Genomic DNA, 17,991 nt, shown 5'->3' on the forward strand with positions numbered 1-17,991 from the left:
AAAAAAAAAAAGTATTAACACCGGCTCACACCAAAGCAATCTGGATTAGCTTGAAAAAAAGTGGAGTGAAATTTATTTTTTTTATTTAGTCGTAGATGGTAACAAAATTTATTTACTCAAATGCTGTACTAAAAAAAAAATCTGTTCTTCCATTTTATTCAACTTCATATTTTTTTTATGCATCCCAAAGGCACACGCTTTCCTTTCTCTATCTTGCAAAACTCCAAACTGTTCACGATAAAGTTCCCTGATAGGAGCTCTGATAATGCGCCACAAAAATGTGAGAAAGTACAGGAGCAAGTTTTTATCCTCTCCTGCAAGCCTTTATTCAGTTTCTCATTTTCTCAAGACAATTGAAACAGCAGATGCCCTTTCATCTGAAGATAGACAAGGATTTCATTTTCCATTGTCTCTTTGAACGCACTAAGATTCTGCCTGTCAGTTCATCTCTTCAATCTTCATCTCCAGTCCACCGTATCTCCTCTTCGCCCTCCCTCTTTATCTTGCTGCAGCATTCTCTGTTATGAACTGATGAAAATTCTCCACATTACCCAAATCCCTTTTTGCGCAGTTGTGGAGCAGTTTGGGATTGTGTGGCAGGTATGAGAATATCAGCATCACTGTTTTTGAGCCACAGTTTTACTGCTGGCATGGAACCAGCAGATTGTTCATACTCTATGACATTAGCATTGGCTGGATTTTAATTTCAGAAACTTCCAGTATCTCTAACATTAATATTTTAAGCTATATGTGAAGGGAATTATAACGATGATTGGTTTGTGAGGTTAAAGAGAAGGATTTCCTTTCTTCAGTGTTTGATTCCCATCCACCCATCCATCATCCATCAATCCATCCATCCATCTTCTACCGCTTATCTGTAGTCGGGTCACGGGGGAAGCAGCTTGAACAGAGAGCCCCACACTTCCCTTTATCTGGCCACATCCACCAGCTCTGACTGGGGGATCTTGAGGCGTTCCCAGGCCAGTGTTGAAATATAATCCCTCCACCTGGTCACCATACATCTGATCACAATATTTCATTTCTGTTGGTGACACAAGCATTTAGCAATTTTTTCTCTTTGATCTATTTCTTAATGAAAGCCTGCAGCCGAAGGCATTTGGATGATCATTCACAAACCACACAAATTCTACCAACTCTGTGAATGCCCATGCATCAGTGTTTAACATTTGGAATATTACACCAGAGAATAGTGTTGGGCATCTTCACTCCATAGGCTTCACACGTGTGCTGAAGCCTATCTTAGATGGCTATGGCCGAGAGGAGGGGTACACCCTGGATAAAACACCAGGTCGTTGGAGAGCGACACAAAAGACTAACACGCAAAAAAATTGATGCTAACAGGTTGCCTAAGCTGCATGTTGTTGGAGGTGGGAGGAATCTAAAAGTCTAAGAGACAACCCACGTAGACAACATAGACTCCACCTAGAAAGGAATCAAACCTAGAACCTTCTGGCTGTGAGGCAGCACTGCTACCCACTGCACCACCGTGATGCCATGTTGGGCATCTTTTCACAATTAAATTTCTGATTCTCTTTAAGCATAGCTTGACATTTTATCGCAGCACTGTTTCATTTGTGATCTGATACGTTCACGCTGGCCGTGAAGAGATTTTTACAAACATTGTTCCAATGTACAGTGGGTACAGATTGGGTATTTTGCAGATTTATTAAAAAAGAAAAACTCAAATATACTGTACTTTCTATACATACTGTAAAAGTAATCTCACATTTTATAAAATGTAATCTTAAATCCCCCACTGATGAACACTTGAGTGCAGGTACATAAACTGGCACAGGAGAAATTTTGGCACTAAATATTTTATGTAAATGTAGGTAAAAGCAGAAATCTTTAAATTACTTTCAGTAAAAATGTCCTAAAGGTGTCATCAAAAAAGCACATAGAAAACTTGTTCCTGTGTGTTTATTATTTGATTATTAATATTAATAAATTGCAATAATATTACAAGCAGTATTTCACTGTTTGGTAAGGATGGAGCTTTTATATGTGCTTTAAGGTATTTTAAAAAATACATAAAAAAGATACATTTTACACTGCTGAAGTAAACATGTTTTATTCCATCCCACCATTGAAGGAATTTTATTTTGTCAATTCAGACTCAAAATCAGTTTGGATGATTCCTAGAAAGCAGCTGTTTCCTAGGCATTTCAAAACATGCACACAAAAAAAGCTTGATATACATGAATGATGTATTTCTACTAACTGACACATATAGGGTGGTTCAGCTGTGATGAGAGGGATACCCTTCATGTGAGTCAGAACCTGATTCGTATTCGCTGCCAGTAGCTCTCAGATTTCAAGGCTGCTCAGAATGAATATCCACTTGGTTAAATGGGTAAAGTCTTTGTATCAGCGTGATGTCTGTTCATTTATAGCATGACGATTTCATTTAAAGAAAAGGATGAGACATTTGGTGAGAAATTGTACTGAGACGAACGGAATAACTCCCAGTATTCGAGAGATAAACTGGAGGGGGCTACAGATCAACGCCGTGTCTGTCAATCTGTCACACACATTACCTCAAATATCACTGATTGCATTGTAGTGAAACTGAAGGCAGTGACTTAACCCCCCGCCCCCCCCGTTTTCTCTCATCTTTCTCCAACAGTGCACTTATAACCCCAAGAGGCTGCTTGTTTGTGTTGCATTTTGATAAAACAGCCGCATTTTTTATTTGACTCAACGTAAAGAAATATGAGTTCTGCTAAAAATCACAGGCAGATGAAAAATATCAAATATGTGTTGAATGAAGGAGAGATGGATATAGAATACAGTAAAATAAAAATGTGTGCTGTGTACATTTGAAAATTTATTTGGATAGTTTTTGTGGAAAAATATATACATGTGTGAAATTTTTTTTCTTTCTCAATACATGTTTTACTGGCCGTTATTATTATACTGACTCAACAAAAAGTTACTGTAAGAAAATCAAAGAGACATGAGCACCATAAATCTCTCAAATTGCACAAAAGGAATACACAGAATTTTATGCAATCGGTAATCAGATATTAGTGTGTCCCCCATCAGAAGTAATCCTTCTCCTGGACTGGTACAACCTCCAGGTGTTATCCTGTGGGATGGCAGCTCACGCATCACTTAGAGTCTGGTGGATGTTCACGCTGTCACACTCCTCAGCCAACTCCACGGGTTGGATGTCTTATCGATGGCAGTGTTGTCTTTCTTTCTTGCCGTGGGCCCGATGATAGTGTCCCGTCAGCACATCACCAATTAGGTCATCTGGCTTCAAGTCCGTCATGTCTCTGCTCCTTATGCTTTTGGCATGCACAGGCGTAGTATAGATGCCAGTGGTGTTTCTGAGATGCAGCAGGCAGATATGCTGATAGGGATTCTGGGTCATTACACATGGTTGACCAGGGTGAGGGTAATCTGTTGTTGTTTCTCTGGCGATGTAATGCCGGTGTGGATGCATTATTGTGGAGAAGGGAGCACGCCTCACCTCCAGCAAACCAATGGTAGAGTCTCGGCCCTGTTGACCCAGCTGTGACATTCTTACACATGTCATTTTCTTCACAATCTTTGACACTTTTTGGGTGGTTGTTCAACAGGTAGACATTTGGGAGCACTTGGAAAAGGCTACAGGGTCTCTTTATGTAAAAAATAATAATGTTTTCAGACTCAAGACAACTCACAAAAATCATGCAAATATGATTGAATCATATACAGCATATTGAAAATTATCACAAAAGAGGAAAAGTTTTCTCACAGTGGGCCAAAATACAGGTGGATAATTTTAAGTCACTGATAGTGGTAATGTAATGATAAATCTATGTAATGCTGAGTTTCAGTAAATTATATGTGGCCAAATTCTGCTGCCCTGTCTGCCACTTTTGTCCCATGAAATCATTTCTTAACAATACAACAAGACAGAAGTGTTTATCACATTTTTTTCTATGTTTGTCTTGATAAGAATCATTGTGGTGTCACCCAGAATAAGATATCAGGCTTCACCATAAACACCTGGAACAGGAATTATTTGCTTTTCATTGAAGACATTCATTTTGTGTGTAGTTTATAGTCCCAGTGAGGATCCAGAACAGACAGAGCTCTTGTCGTGTTCTTCTACATCTTCTTTTATGTGCACACACACACTTCTCATGTTACATGACACAGTGGAAGGGTCTCAAATAATGTCCTCACAGAGGACAGCACCAGAGATCTCATAAAGGACATGATCCACTGGGCATTGCAACCCCTCTCAACTGTACCGTTCATTCTATTTTGGATTTTGGCTGTGGTTGTAAAGCTCAACCTGCTCCTCTTCTGCTCTTAATGTCATGTCACACATGGTGTCCACGTGGAATAGCCGGATTTGCAGTGACATAAATCAAGGAACACTTTGGTCGCAGCTCTCGCAAATATCAAATTGTACGATGGGCTGCCGCTTTTAATTAAGTGGCTCTCTTTTTGAATTATAGTATTTTCGGAATCACATTCTTCTGCATAAAACCGCCTGCGTTTCCACCAGGGAGGTGTGAAGTGGAAGCGGACCGATTTGAAATCATGGTGCAGCACTGCCCCCTTGTGGGGAACAGCAGAACACGAAGACGAGCACCCTACAAACATTTTGCGTCTTGCGTTTAGCCCATCAACCAAAATTAAACTAGATAAAGAATTTTCTGGATGAAATGTCAAAATTTAATTTTAATTTCGGTCTTAGAATAACCACACGGTGACGTATTATTTATGCCTCGCACAATTTGACAATTTATGCAATCTTTTCTAGAGAAAAGAGAATTATTCAAGCTGAGCAGTTATGAAAAGCAGCTATTGAGTGGTGTATATTTATAACATAATTATACTATTTATGTTCACTTTGTTGCCATCAAAATGGGGTCTGTATTGAGTTATTACAGTTAGATAAATAAAATCATAGTTCTTGGTGAAATTTCTCTTTTAATAGGTTGTTTTATTATATTCTTTATTATTATGTTGAGACGCTGCACTTTATTGTTAAATTTTAAATCCGAGCCTGGCTCGTCACCAGCGCTGGAAAACATCAACAGCAGCCCGGTGCCGCCGGTGTGTTGTTGTCGGGCTGCCGGTTTTTGTTTTCCACTCTCCCTGATTAACATGTGCGTCATTACCCGCCAACACATGTGCTTTCTCACCAACAAAAGACCTTTGCAAACTTAATTGACATGGCCTGTAGAAGAGACGTCCGTGAAACACCAGAACAACATCATTTCAAATTTGAAAGTGTGTGTAAATTGTATTGGATATTAAAAATTGCAGTGAATTGTTGCATACACCCGGAGCAACCTTAATTGAACGCTTGTGCGTGCTTGCGCATGCGTGTGTGCGTTTTGTACTGCTTTTCTTTTTGTTTGTTGATAAATAGTCTTATAACTTCCCATCAACATCATTCTTCCCCAGAATTCTCGTCACATTGTACATTAGTGTAGCTTCCACGAAGTACAGTACAAAATTCTTGCTACCTTTTGTTTGAATATTTTCTCATTTCTCAGAATTATAAGGAGGTGACCAGATTAGACAAAGGAATAACCCCAATATGCATCCCCCTGTTGGCAAGGCATGTGGAAAAAGTTGCTTTTTCTCGCTCTTTAAGTATTCTGACACTTTGCGCTTTCTTTCAAGGACATGCAATTTGATAGAGTAAAATATAATCCTTTATAATTCACCTCAAAAAAATGTTTTTATTCTTAAAAAATATATGTATATTCCCTGAACTAATTTAATAATTTCCCCTGCCATTGAAAAATTGTATAGAATAAGTTGATATTTCAATTAGTGGAAATCAAAGGAAAAATCACTTATACACTAAAAATTCGTTTCATTCACTATATTTTATTTTATTTTATTTTAATTTAATTATTTTGCCTAGAGACGCGCCCTCTGGTTATCTTTGTGTGAGCGAACAAGTAGAATCAGATTTGCTTCACTAAAAATATTAACTTTTAATTAAACCGAATATAGAAACAACAAATTAAAACTTTTAGAAACACGCACACGTGTTGACATTATACTCACTTTTATACTTCAAATTCCCTAAAAACATGTTGTTTACTAACAAGACTTTTATCTTGAAAAGACTGAACGGAAATACGTGTTATTTCTTCCGGGTGACATTCTGAGCGTTGCATCTGTCATGTCTCGTGAATTTGCCTAACTTTCGGTATTTTCACCGCTAACTCTCCGTCGTTAACATTTTCAGACAGATAATGTTTGCATAACTAGTGTTTCCAGTTAAATTAGAGTGCTGTACAACACCGACCTGTTATCCTAATAGTTACACTAACATCCTGTGACCTACACTTGAAAGTTCCAACTTTTCTAATTAGCATTAGCGAAGCGGCTAACCTCTCCATGGCCCCTCTCCGGATCCTGTGCGTACACGGTTACCGTCAGAGCGGCAGCTCGTTCCGGGAGAAGACGGGAGCTCTGCGGAAGCTGCTGAAGAAGCAAGTGGACCTCGTTTACCTGAATGCACCGCACAGCGTGCAGCAACCTAACGAGGGTGAGTCGTCATCTCTAGCTGAGGCGAGGGCGTACGGAACTTACTTTCACTTTGTATACTGAAGGGATTGAACAACATTCCTCCTGATTCGTGGTCCGATTCGAGCAAATGTTTCCTTTTTTTTTTAAAAAAAAAAAAGTGGTTGACATCTTAAACCGAGGCATGTGTTTCAAGAAATGTCAGCATGCGAAGTTTGGCCATGGTTGACTGATTTCTGTGAGTACTCTTGGGTTCAACAATTTATTGACAAGTGCCACAGTGCCTTTCTCCAGCTGTGTATGAACAAGCCATTCCCTTCTGTAACAGACCCACCCTTATGAAGTGACTCTAAGATCTGGGAAAGAAATGATGCCAGAATGCCACAGCTGGTACGGCATTGCTGGGGATCATGTCACTGGTATGCTGGAGGCCTGATGGTACACCAGACATCACATAGCTGCCTGCTGGACCAGAAATATTTGCAGACCAGCTACCACTCCAGCAGACTGTACCCCTTATAAGCCTGTCCATGCCAACACAATAAGAACTCACCTGAAGCTTGATGAACTTTGAGTTTGGTTACTTTTCACCGGTTTTTGCTAACATTGCTGAGCCCGTTGGAACGAACCGTAGGTCTTTTGTGGCCGGCAAAGAACATCCTAAACCCTGTCTGGTTGGTTGAGGGTTTGAGAAAGCGTGAACATCCTTCATGGGCTCAACATCCACTGCAGGCGGCGCTGCCTGAGGAACGGGCTGCCATCGCACAGGACAGCATTCAGACGTTGTGCTGGTCAATGAGGAGGAGGATTACTGCTGCAATCAATGCTGATGGAGGACACACTATTTACAAAAAATACTGAATTATTCATTTGTCTCCAGTCTGATTGTGTTGAGTGTTTTACTCACTTGATTAATGTCAATATTTAATTTAAAATTGTGTTATTTTATTTCTGTGCTGGTTGTAGTTTTGTTATCGTAAATAAGCCAGAAAGCAAAAAGGTAATTTATTAATTCAAACCATCAAATGCTGGGTTTGATGCATTTTTTCATCTGATTGTCAGAGGAGACTGGACTGTTAGATTTAAATGTTCACAAAAACGATGTTAAGAGTATAAATGAAGGCATTGCTGACCTATAGTATTATTATGCTTAAATAAACAAATCTAGATTCAACACAATATTTGCCGATGTAGAGATTAATTTGCCTCCATTTTGAATTTAGAATGCAGCACTGAAATCACTTTATTGTTCTATCTTTGCAGAAGCTTTAGAGAAGGAGAATGATTCAGGACCTGGAGGTGACATGGACTCCAGGGGTTGGTGGTTTTCTGACGTTCAAGCCCGGAGTTTCAACGCACAGCAGCATTGTGAGAAAAGCCTGGGACTTGACGAGAGTGTGACGGTTGTGAGAGACGCCCTGAAGGCCCAAGGTCCATTTGATGGCATCCTGGGCTTTAGTCAGGGAGGTGCTTTTGTGGCGATGCTGTGCTCGCTTCAGGAGCAAAAACTGGAACCTGAGTTTAACTTCCGCTTTGCTATCCTGATCGCTGGTTTCCGCAGCGCATGTGAGGAACACATGGCGTTCTACAATGCTCCCCTCCAGATCCCCTCCCTGCATGTGTTTGGACTGGAAGACCGGGTAATCCCTGACAACATGAGCAGGGAACTCCTCCCCTCCTTCCAAGACCCTGAGGTTCTAACACATCCTGGTGGCCACTTCGTTCCTGCCACAGCTGCTCACAGAAAAACCTACCAGGACTTCCTCAAGCAGTTCCAGTAAGAAACCCAAGTCCTAGAACTCAGAGATTCAAGCACTTTGACAATGACAGACAATGTTGATTTAATATTTTAACATAGCTGACTCCAGAAGCACTGTGGGAAAAACATGTCTTTTTTTTTTGTCCCAAAGTTGAATGACTGCTCTGTCTCTCATGAAGGATGTCTTCTAATAGATAATAAATTCTTTAAGTTATTCCATGTATTCTTGTGTCTTTTCTGGTTGTTTGACATGTCTGCATGTACAAAGTTTTGTGTGAGAATGGGTTCTGAAGAGCTCATGAAGTGCTGAACTGTGAAATGGGAGCTTCATGGAATGGGTTTCTGTGGCTGAGCAGCTGCATGAAAACCTTAAAACATAAGACACACAGCCAAGTGTTGGAAGGGATGGTGTCATGAAGACCACCACTGGCTTCTGGAGTGACATAAACATTTTCAGAAGAGTGACAGCTCTGGCTTTCGAGCTTGGCAGTCTGACGGATGTGTCTGAATGTAGCAGATGACGAGAATTTTACCTTCCAGCATATAAGTGCTCTTAATTTAGAAAGGGGTGTCATGAAAAAAATTCTTGTAGTTGTAAGGACCAGCTGTCCCAAAACTTTTTCCCTTTATTTTTAACACATTGTCTCCTGCTTTGAGTAATGGATGAATCAAGGAAAGTACTGCGTTGAACTGCGTTGAAGAGAAACTGATGTCGGTTTGCTTCCAAAAAACAAAGTGATGGAAAAAACTTCTCTGCATACGTCTGAATGGGCACAGAGGGCAGGATTAAAAGCCTCCTGACTGCATCCTGCATACACACTGTCCAAGAGCTGTCTTCTGCATGTGTTTTTGCCTTCAGCATAAAAAAATATGCCAATATCGAAAGACTTTGTGACTTTACACACTTGTACACAAAAAGGAAATAAGTTATTTAACTGTGTGGGGGGAAAAAACATGTAAGACGTAACCATCTCAATTTTGCTTGATGAATTGTTTCAGAAAGTTGAGACATTTTCTCTCCTCAGGGCTTTGAACTGGTTATGATACGAAATCTTTTTACATTTTTTTGAGCAACAGTGGAAACCTTGATTTACTTAGATTGAGAAATATTTTGAGCGCAAAGCTATGTAACAATAAAGTGCAAATTGTCACAACTGATCATTAAAATGTCTTTGCACCACAGTTATTAAAAATATACATGAGTGGAGGATTTAAAGATAATAAATGTCATGTGTTCACAGTCGCATTCACCCGCTGTGAACTTCGCATTGTCGCATTGCTGCGACTTCTAGCAGAGATCCTCTGCCTTCATGAGGCAACATAACCCCATGGCTGCTTGAGGTGTTGCACTAAAGCTGCTTCCTCCTATCTAGATTTTTATACTCAAGTTTACGCACACGCTCTAAGTTCAAGGACATGTTGTTCTTTCATAGCTAAGTGCATGTGCATGTCAGACTGCACTTATTCAATTGTTTCCAGATGCGCGCTCTCTCCAACTCTCTCTTCTCTTGCCTTTTGCTTTCATCTTCCACCAACATCTACTAGTACCTTGCATCAGATGCTCCTTCTCCCATCCACATCACATATGTCATCAGCTGTGGCTTTGTACGACCAATCATGTGTCTACAGCATTAATACAGCAAATAGTTTTGTTTGAATATTTCTAAATCAACTTTTGAACACATTGTTGAACACATTTAATTTCTCTTGCTGAAATTAAATCCCTCTGATTATGTTCCTCTTATGTAGACATAGACTAATCAATCAGCCATGACGTTTACAACCTGTCACCTGTTCCACCCACTAATGCGCTACCTCTGCTAATCCCACATATCATGGGTATGTGATCCCGTTTCAGCAGTCCTCACTTATTCTCTTCTCCTCTGTGGCCCCTGTGTCCCTCATAACAGACACACAGCACACATGGTTTTGATAACAACTACTAGACCGAATGGAGAGAGTGAACCAGCAAGTGAAATGTGAAAGAAAAACACAGAGGGTCACTCCTGCCAGTAAGTTTTACAACAGAGCCGTGACTCTCCGCTCAGGAATCTGTTCCCCCAGTTGCACAACAACCGGGAAATAATGGAATGAGGGAGACGGGTGAGGGTGGAGTTATCCTGCCTCCACCTCTCCCACTCAGCCTCTCTTCACTGCTGCAGATGAAAAAGGGAGAGTAAAAGGCAGAGTGAAGTTTTCACCCTGTCTGATGGATCACTTTTTCCCTCTTTCCCCAGTGGAGTGTGGGGGGATGGAGCAGGAGGCAGTGGGGTGTGTCAGGACACAGATGGGCTTTATTTTGATTATGGAGCATTTGTTGTTATGGGAGACGAAGGCAGGGGAGGGGACAAGCAGCGCATGTGTCTATATAAGACTTGTACTTAAACTCCAAAGCGCCTGGTCATCCCATGGCCCAGGCAGATCCAGAAGCTTGGAGTTGATCAGCACTGCCTACAGTCTCTGCTTCTGACACTTTCACTGGAATAATCTGCGATTTAAAGGACTTGAAATTATAGTAGTTGTTCTCAAACTTTTGGATTCCCATGTTTTCCACTATTCACTTTTTATATGTTTTTTGAAGTTTGATCATCATTGAAACCTGCTGATTCCAACAAGAAGATCCTTGTGACCAGAACTGTTGCGTATTTTGCCTGTTTACCTGGATTTTTTTCACAGTAATGTTCCTATCATTGCATTTAATGTAACTTCATGAATGTTTACAGGTGTACTTGGTTTGCTCCTGATACTCAGCGAGATGTGATGTAACTTTATGGATGTTTTCTCAAAGGTTCGACCCGTGTCCAGCATCTCATGGGGATTCAGCCATGCCTCACAGCTTCCTCTATTTGTGCTGGTGTGTGTGTATCTGACTGCATGTGTCTGTGTGCAGAAAAACAAAAAACACAGTCGAGATCTGAGAACTCTGATGCATGTGACGTATGTCAACATATGAATGCAACACCAGAGGGAATATGAAGTTAGTTGATGCCAGTTAATGATTCTAAACTAGCAGCTGAATACTTCTACACTGATATTTCAGTTCAAACAAAGGGCAGTGTGTGTGTTTATGTGCATGGTTGTGTCTGTAATTTTTTTTTTACTTTATATGGGTGTGATTTGTTATCCCACGCTTGTATACGCACATTTCCGTTAATCCACTATCTTTCAGCTTTGTGGTTTTTTTCTGTTTGTGTGGACAAAGTGTTCTTTGGCGAGAGCCTAAAAGGACTTTTTTCTTTAGTTTTCCAGTTATCATGTTTCCCGAATCCTGTCTATCTTTCCCTCTCACTGATGTCAGGCATACATGGTGGTCCTGTCACACAGAAAGAACGTTCTGTTCGCAGTTGCAGGATTTTCAGTCAGTCTGTGATTGGTTGCTTGACGTATTCACTTAGATCCAGCCTAATGCCAGATGTACATATTTTCACAAACTGTGTTGATCATCGACTGAGGAGATACAGATCTAAACTGAGAACGCAGCTGAATCCAACTGAAGTTAAGGCAACAGATGTTTCCTTAGCTTGCTGTCAGCTGCAGTTGTTTATCTGCTTGTGTGCTTTCCTCGACTGTTTTGGTGGTTGTGGCTCAGTTCTGGAGAGGAGAGCTGTGGTTTGGCTGCCCTTTGCCTAACTGACACTACTTGGGTAAATATTAGTCATTGTGACTGGAGAGAGTGATAGAGAGAGAGAGAGAGAGAGAGAGAGAGAGAGAGAGAGAGAGAGAGAGAGAGAGAGAGAGAGAGAGAGAGAGAGAGAGGGGGAGAGAGAGAGAGAGAGAGAGAGAGAGAGACCGTTGTTTTGGCTCATATCTAAAAGCTATGAAGACTGTTGCACAATAGTTCAGGCAATTCTTATGGGGAGTGAAAAGGGTACATTACAATCATCAAGAACTTTCATTGTGCTTGCATGACAGAATGATATTTATATAACAATTCTCCACAGCCTTAACAAAGTCAAAGAATTTCTGGAGCATTTGGTACAAATCAGATAACCTCACTTCTCAGCCCTGAACAGTAAGAGTTTATGTGCTGCTGTTTCTCCATCAGCACATGAGCTTTTACGTGCAGGGAGGCAGAAGATAAGTTCATCCAACATGCTTTTCCTTTCTTTTCTTTTCATTAGTCAATCAGCATATAGATGCAAACTAAGTCTCTTTTGATTTGAATGAGAAACTAACCCTTATACCATTATGCGTTCTGAGTCTTTTAAAAAGTATTTCTTGTGATGTTAACAGCTTCTCTGCTCGGACCTTAAACAACAGCCCCATTACTCATTCCAGTTTACTATGGAAAGGGAACACTGAGTATCTTAGAAAAGTAACCAACAAACACTGGTACTTTTACTTGTTTGTTATTAAATCAAAACATATTACAGAATGTTTCGCACCATAGGTGTGAGGGTATGGGTAACTGGGTGATTGTCCTTCTAAGTGGTCCTGGATAAATCAGTAAATTATCTCAGGTGTACCTGGCCTCCACCCATAGTCATGTGGGGCAGTCTCCAAACTAACCTGTGACCTGGATGAAGTGTGTGAAGATGAAACGATTACTGATTGTCTCGTCTTCAAGAAAATGAATGAAGGTTTTAAACATTTTGACACTGAGATATTTTGGCCTGTAGAGGGCAGAATGACTCTAGTATTCTATGAGTGTCTGCAGAAGATTGAAGGAGTTTGTCTATTCTTTCTGTGTGTGTTTGTTATGTAGCCACACACGTATGGCAAATATGTGCATTTGCATGGGTGTATGCATGAATGAGGAGTTGGCACCACAATTTGGGTTTACATGCAGGTTACAGCACTGTCAACTGGGACTTCCTGCCTATTGTGTTTAGAAATGATGTCACTCCCCCGATCAACAGGGAGGAGGAACAGGTGTTGGAGCTGACTCACCCACAGAACATGTGCTCTTTGTATTTATTACACTACTTAGTGGTCAAACTATAAAGACTAGTAAAGTTCCAGTGAAAAGAACATATTTGTCCTTTGCATGTTTAATTGTTACATTTTGTCGCATCATTTTTGTAATGTGTTACTGTGATATTTCAGTGAATTACAACACTATATCAAAATATAATAAAATAATGCAGTCATGCAGGGTCTCATACATAATTCTGCTGATGGAAAGAAAATGTAAAAAGAAAAAGAAAAAGAAATGCAAATTGTATCATTAACCACAGATGTCTTCTTCTTTTCATTCCTGATGTCACCTGCCCCTAACGACCATGGCTGTAGACTGTTACCATGGAGCTATTGCTAGAGTAACAATCTAAAGCCACGGTTGCCATGGAGACAGCAGGATGGAGAAGGAGGAGGAGTTTGGAGGAGTTGGCATGGTAACTGGGAGACTGCAAGTTCTCATTGGTCTGAGCATGGATATTACGCAGCTACGTGGTGTAGGACTCCCCCAATGCAAGCCCTCGCAGGTTTCCATCCAGAGCAGGAGGAAAGAGACGGACGACCTACAGACATTGCTTCAGCTATCAGGTCAACCGTTACAAAAATAAAAAAAACACAGAAAAAAGAACAAAAAGCATCAATAGGATGGTCTCTGCATGTCCATGCTATTTTCAGCACCATGTTCAGTGTACCACCAGGCTTCAGTAGCCATGACTGTAGACTGTTACTGTACTGTGACACTGTATAAGCAGTAAGCAGTCTAAAGCCAAGGTGCTGATGCTCTAGCCAAGTTAGGGAGATGAGGAAGCGATGATAACACTCCCCATGTGGAAACCTGCATCAGCAAAAAACAAGAAGAGAGGGTTTAGATTGACTGGGATAGCTGATACAATTCCTAATAGGTGCTTGATTGTCAACTAGGGGCATTCCACTGACCCAAATAGTTATAACAGGAAGACAAAACCAACTGGATAAGACACTGGAACAGACTGATAAACCATATTGATAATACATTGTTCAGACAGGCTGTAGGTGGGTTTGTAGCACCACATCTGCATCTTTATTTATGTGCAATCATTAAAGTTTGTGTTTGCTACATTTGCTGGAGGGATTTGTGTTTACATTTACAAACATCACAAAGCATTTTGTCCTGTGCTATTCGGAGGCTGTACTAATCCTGGTCTCCCACGTCTGTTTAGGGACTAATACACTCCAGTTAATATTTGGGATTAAATCCCACATCTACAAGACAAAAAAAAGCCTGGGTGTTAACAGGATGTCATTATTACATTTTGAACAACTTTAAAAAGTTCAGAAACCCAATCAATTTTTCAGTCAATTTATCAAAAAAATTCTTAAAGGTCTCAATCAAACAGACCATCAGGGGTCAAAAACATTATACATCCTCCACCCACAGTTTTCCCTGGGTAACTGAGGTGACCATCAGTGATTTTGTATATTATGGGCATAATAAAAGTACCAAAGGTAGAACACAGGATGCACAGAGCCTGTGTTTGACTCCTTTAATGTCATTAAACAGACTGTTACCATTCAGTGCACAACAATGATTTCACCATCTTCAATCACACTAACACATCTTTAGTCATAGACAAGTCATATCTAAATAGAAATCTCAAAATATCGATCAGTGATTTATGGAACCTTAACCAGCATTCTCTTTATTTGCTCTAAACACCTAAAAGAGTTATTTGGCTCTTGAATAATCGAGAAGTTGGTCAAAACCATCAATCAATCATGCTAAGATGTAAAACTTAGATACAGCAGCAAATGATATCTGTGAAGACGTTAATGGAAGGAGCGTTTGTTTTTAATATGGCATCTCTTTAAGTTCATGGAATAGTTTGGTGAGGAGCGCGCATCTCGTTAAACCACCTCTGTGTAAATGGAGCAGAGACACAGGCGCAGCTGCTTGGAGCTGTCCGCGGTGCTGAACTGGAACACACTGACAGCAGAGAGGAAGACCTTATCATCTCACGTTACTGTTGATTCTGATGGTGCTTTAAACCAGAAGAGAAATCTGGATTAATTCCCCTGACCTCAGCGCGTAAACTGTGGACCACAGCGAGGGTTTGTGATTCAAATATATGCTGGTCAGGTAACGAATACCGTCACGCCTGTCACACGCCAGAGGGTACGAGCGTATGACGTCACTCCTGTTGTGAACCAATCGGCTGTCGTCCCGTTCTGCTGTTTGGCTTATCAACGCGCGTTGGCAGCGGCTTGGTCTGGTTTGGTTGCCATGGTACCGGGGAGAAACCGCTTCGACTGTGTGGGTTGACATGACGAGCATGCGGATCCCTTCAGACGCGCGCACACGCGCACACACACACACACGTGTGTGTGTGTGTGTGTGTGTGTGTGTGTGTGTGTGTGTGTGTGTGTGTGTGTGTGTGTGTGTGTGTGTGTGTGTGTGTGTGTGTGCGCCTATGTATATAATGTAAAAGAACAGATGTTACAATAACGAATTATGAATGAACAAGGGGCTTCATTGACTCGTCAATCCCCCACCCAGCCACCCACCCACCCCCGCAGCTCCCCGTCCGTGCACGCTCACACCCCCGCACACCAGAGGATCACACTGCAGTGTGCGCTTTCGTGCGGTGCCTTTAAAATCGGTGATAGTAGGCTCTGTGGCTGCGTGTCATCTGCAAAGTGCGTAAGAGTGACGCAGGCCTGACTTCACCAGCTGACGACGTCACGGAACGGAGGCACAAGAAGAAAAAAAAAAAAAAAAACATGTTAAAGGAAACGCCGACCGGAAGTGCATAGAGAGAAGGGAGAATAGAGGGAAGAGGAGGGAGATGAGGAAGAAAAGGGATGGGTGGAGGCAAGGAGCACCGCCACACCGGAAGAAAGTGATGGCTATAATGACATCACTATCACCGGAAACCTCCTGGTGTCATGCGCTCCCGAGAATGAGAAGCGTATGTTGAGGAACACTCCACCACCCACCCCACCCCCCCCCGCCGCCTACACACTCCCCCAAATCGAGACGCACACACACACACACACACACACGCAAGCACACACACGCACACGCACACACACGCACACGCACGCACTGTGGCACAGGAGACCTGTCAGTGTACACTGCGCACTGGTATGGACAACACCGGACTGTGCTGCTTTGTAACAAACAGTATTTTCCTGTTTACTTTACAACAAATTGCAACCTGTATGACAGGTCAACATAAATAACCAACATTTATAGTGGTTTCTACATTAATATATAGATATGTATAAATGTACAGTGTGTACCATGTAAGAGATTTTATCTGAAGCGGCATTTTCAACGTAGTTTTTAAATAGCAGATTTTTTTTTTTTTTTCAGGCTGACTGTTGCCCACATGGGAAAGAAAATGAGTCACACTGCAGCAACTTCAAACTGAGGAGTCAAATTGAGAATAATGTCAAAGCAGGTTATGGGTTTCCTTGGAGAAATGTCCCGTCCAATACCCAACCTCCCGTGCACTTATCCCATATTAGACTTGGGTGCGCCTAAATAAAGTAGACTTACACAAATCTGGTCTAATGAAATGGATATTCAACTTACGTCCGTCAAAGGTTCCTGTGTAGCCATGGCTGCGGCTCCTTCCTTAAGAAATAAGTCGCTTCTATCTCTAAATTCATCATTGGGAGACTGTCGGTGCATATCTATGTCATGCCGTCTTCGCGCACAGACCTTGTCGTCCCTCTTCTCCAGAGTTGCTTCCCATACAGATCGGGCTCTCCCATCAACCGTAGGCTTTTTATAGAGATCCAGTAGTAACTAGTAGAAGGAACTGGGGAGGGAGGATGAGGGGGAGAGAGGGTGTGAGGGGGAGAGGGAGAGCTCATTCAAAGATTCACCTACACATGTACGTGCGTATCCCACGTCATTGAACGGAGTGCAGCTATTTATAAAGGGAAAGGAAAAGTATAGCCATATTCAGTGTGCATGTCTTTAAAAAAGTAGGGTGAAAATAGCATTGTGTATGAACTTTCTACATCCAGATGTCAAATAATAAAAGCTCCAAAGAGTATATTCCTGTAATAAAAAGATTTTGTCATCTCAGAACCGATCGGTGAGTTGTGTTACAATGCCGCAAATTTCCAATAAAAGCATATTAATTGCGTAATAAACAACTCTCTTGCAGGCTCTTGGAACTTTCAGAAATCTTTTTGATGTACAGTATGTTACTTTCATATCAATAATTGCCATTTTGTGTTATTTAACAATCAGATAATTGCAAAATAATCCCAAATTGTTTTCCAGTGCGGTCGGTCGAGTGAACGCGATTAAAATAGAGTGACTGTTTTGGGAAGAAAATAACTGGAAGTGACCATCTATATCTTCCGGAGTCCCTTAGGTGACATTGCGACGTTCATATGTGATGAATCGTTTGACTGATTATTAATAAGAAAAATGTTTGTTCCAGCACACAATATAAATTTTAAAAAAGGGTTTTCCCACATATCGAATGTGACGAAGGTGTTGTGTGGCTCCACTTGGAAATGAATTCATTCAGACACTGCTGAAGTTACATTCAGGGAATTTAGGGGGAGACCCTCCAGCGTAAAGAAGCGTGTCAGACGCACGTAGGCGCGCAGTGAATTAGACACGCGTGAAGCGCAAGACTAAAAACATCATTTGCTTTAAAACAAGTGTTCTCCTGAGTTGAGACAGTCACGTTCCAGAAGTGTTTAACGTATACATCTTTGCAGAGGAGAGTCGCTCTCTTGTGGAATATGATGATTCTCTGCACGAAGCACTTCCGCCTCCTGGCCAGGGGCGTCCAAGAAATGAAGCCGGAATGGGACGC

The 17,991-nt window shown here is 41.3% G+C and overlaps 1 protein-coding gene across 1 annotated transcript; it reads left to right on the forward strand.

Annotated features, from left to right (window-relative positions):
• The first annotated feature begins 6,150 nt into the window (after positions 1–6,150).
• On the forward strand, positions 6,151–8,486 carry ovca2 (OVCA2 serine hydrolase domain containing). The gene is made up of 2 exons (XM_068331565.1): positions 6,151–6,535; positions 7,777–8,486. Exons 1-2 carry the CDS (start codon positions 6,385–6,387, stop codon positions 8,292–8,294), a joined length of 669 nt encoding a protein of 222 aa, XP_068187666.1. The 5' UTR covers positions 6,151–6,384; the 3' UTR covers positions 8,295–8,486.
• Positions 8,487–17,991: the final 9,505 nt, after the last annotated feature.

Source organism: Antennarius striatus, chromosome 13 (assembly GCF_040054535.1).
Source record: "Antennarius striatus isolate MH-2024 chromosome 13, ASM4005453v1, whole genome shotgun sequence".
NCBI lineage: Eukaryota > Metazoa > Chordata > Actinopteri > Lophiiformes > Antennariidae > Antennarius > Antennarius striatus.

What these genes read in the sequence shown, in the direction of transcription:
- ovca2 (XM_068331565.1), top strand. Translation starts at nt 6,385, where the DNA reads ATGGCCCCTCTCCGGATCCTGTGCGTACACGGTTACCGTCAGAGCGGC. An exon ending in CGTGCAGCAACCTAACGAGG is followed by an intron (nt 6,536 to 7,776) that starts GTGAGTCGTCAT and finishes CTATCTTTGCAG; the next exon opens with AAGCTTTAGAGAAGGAGAAT.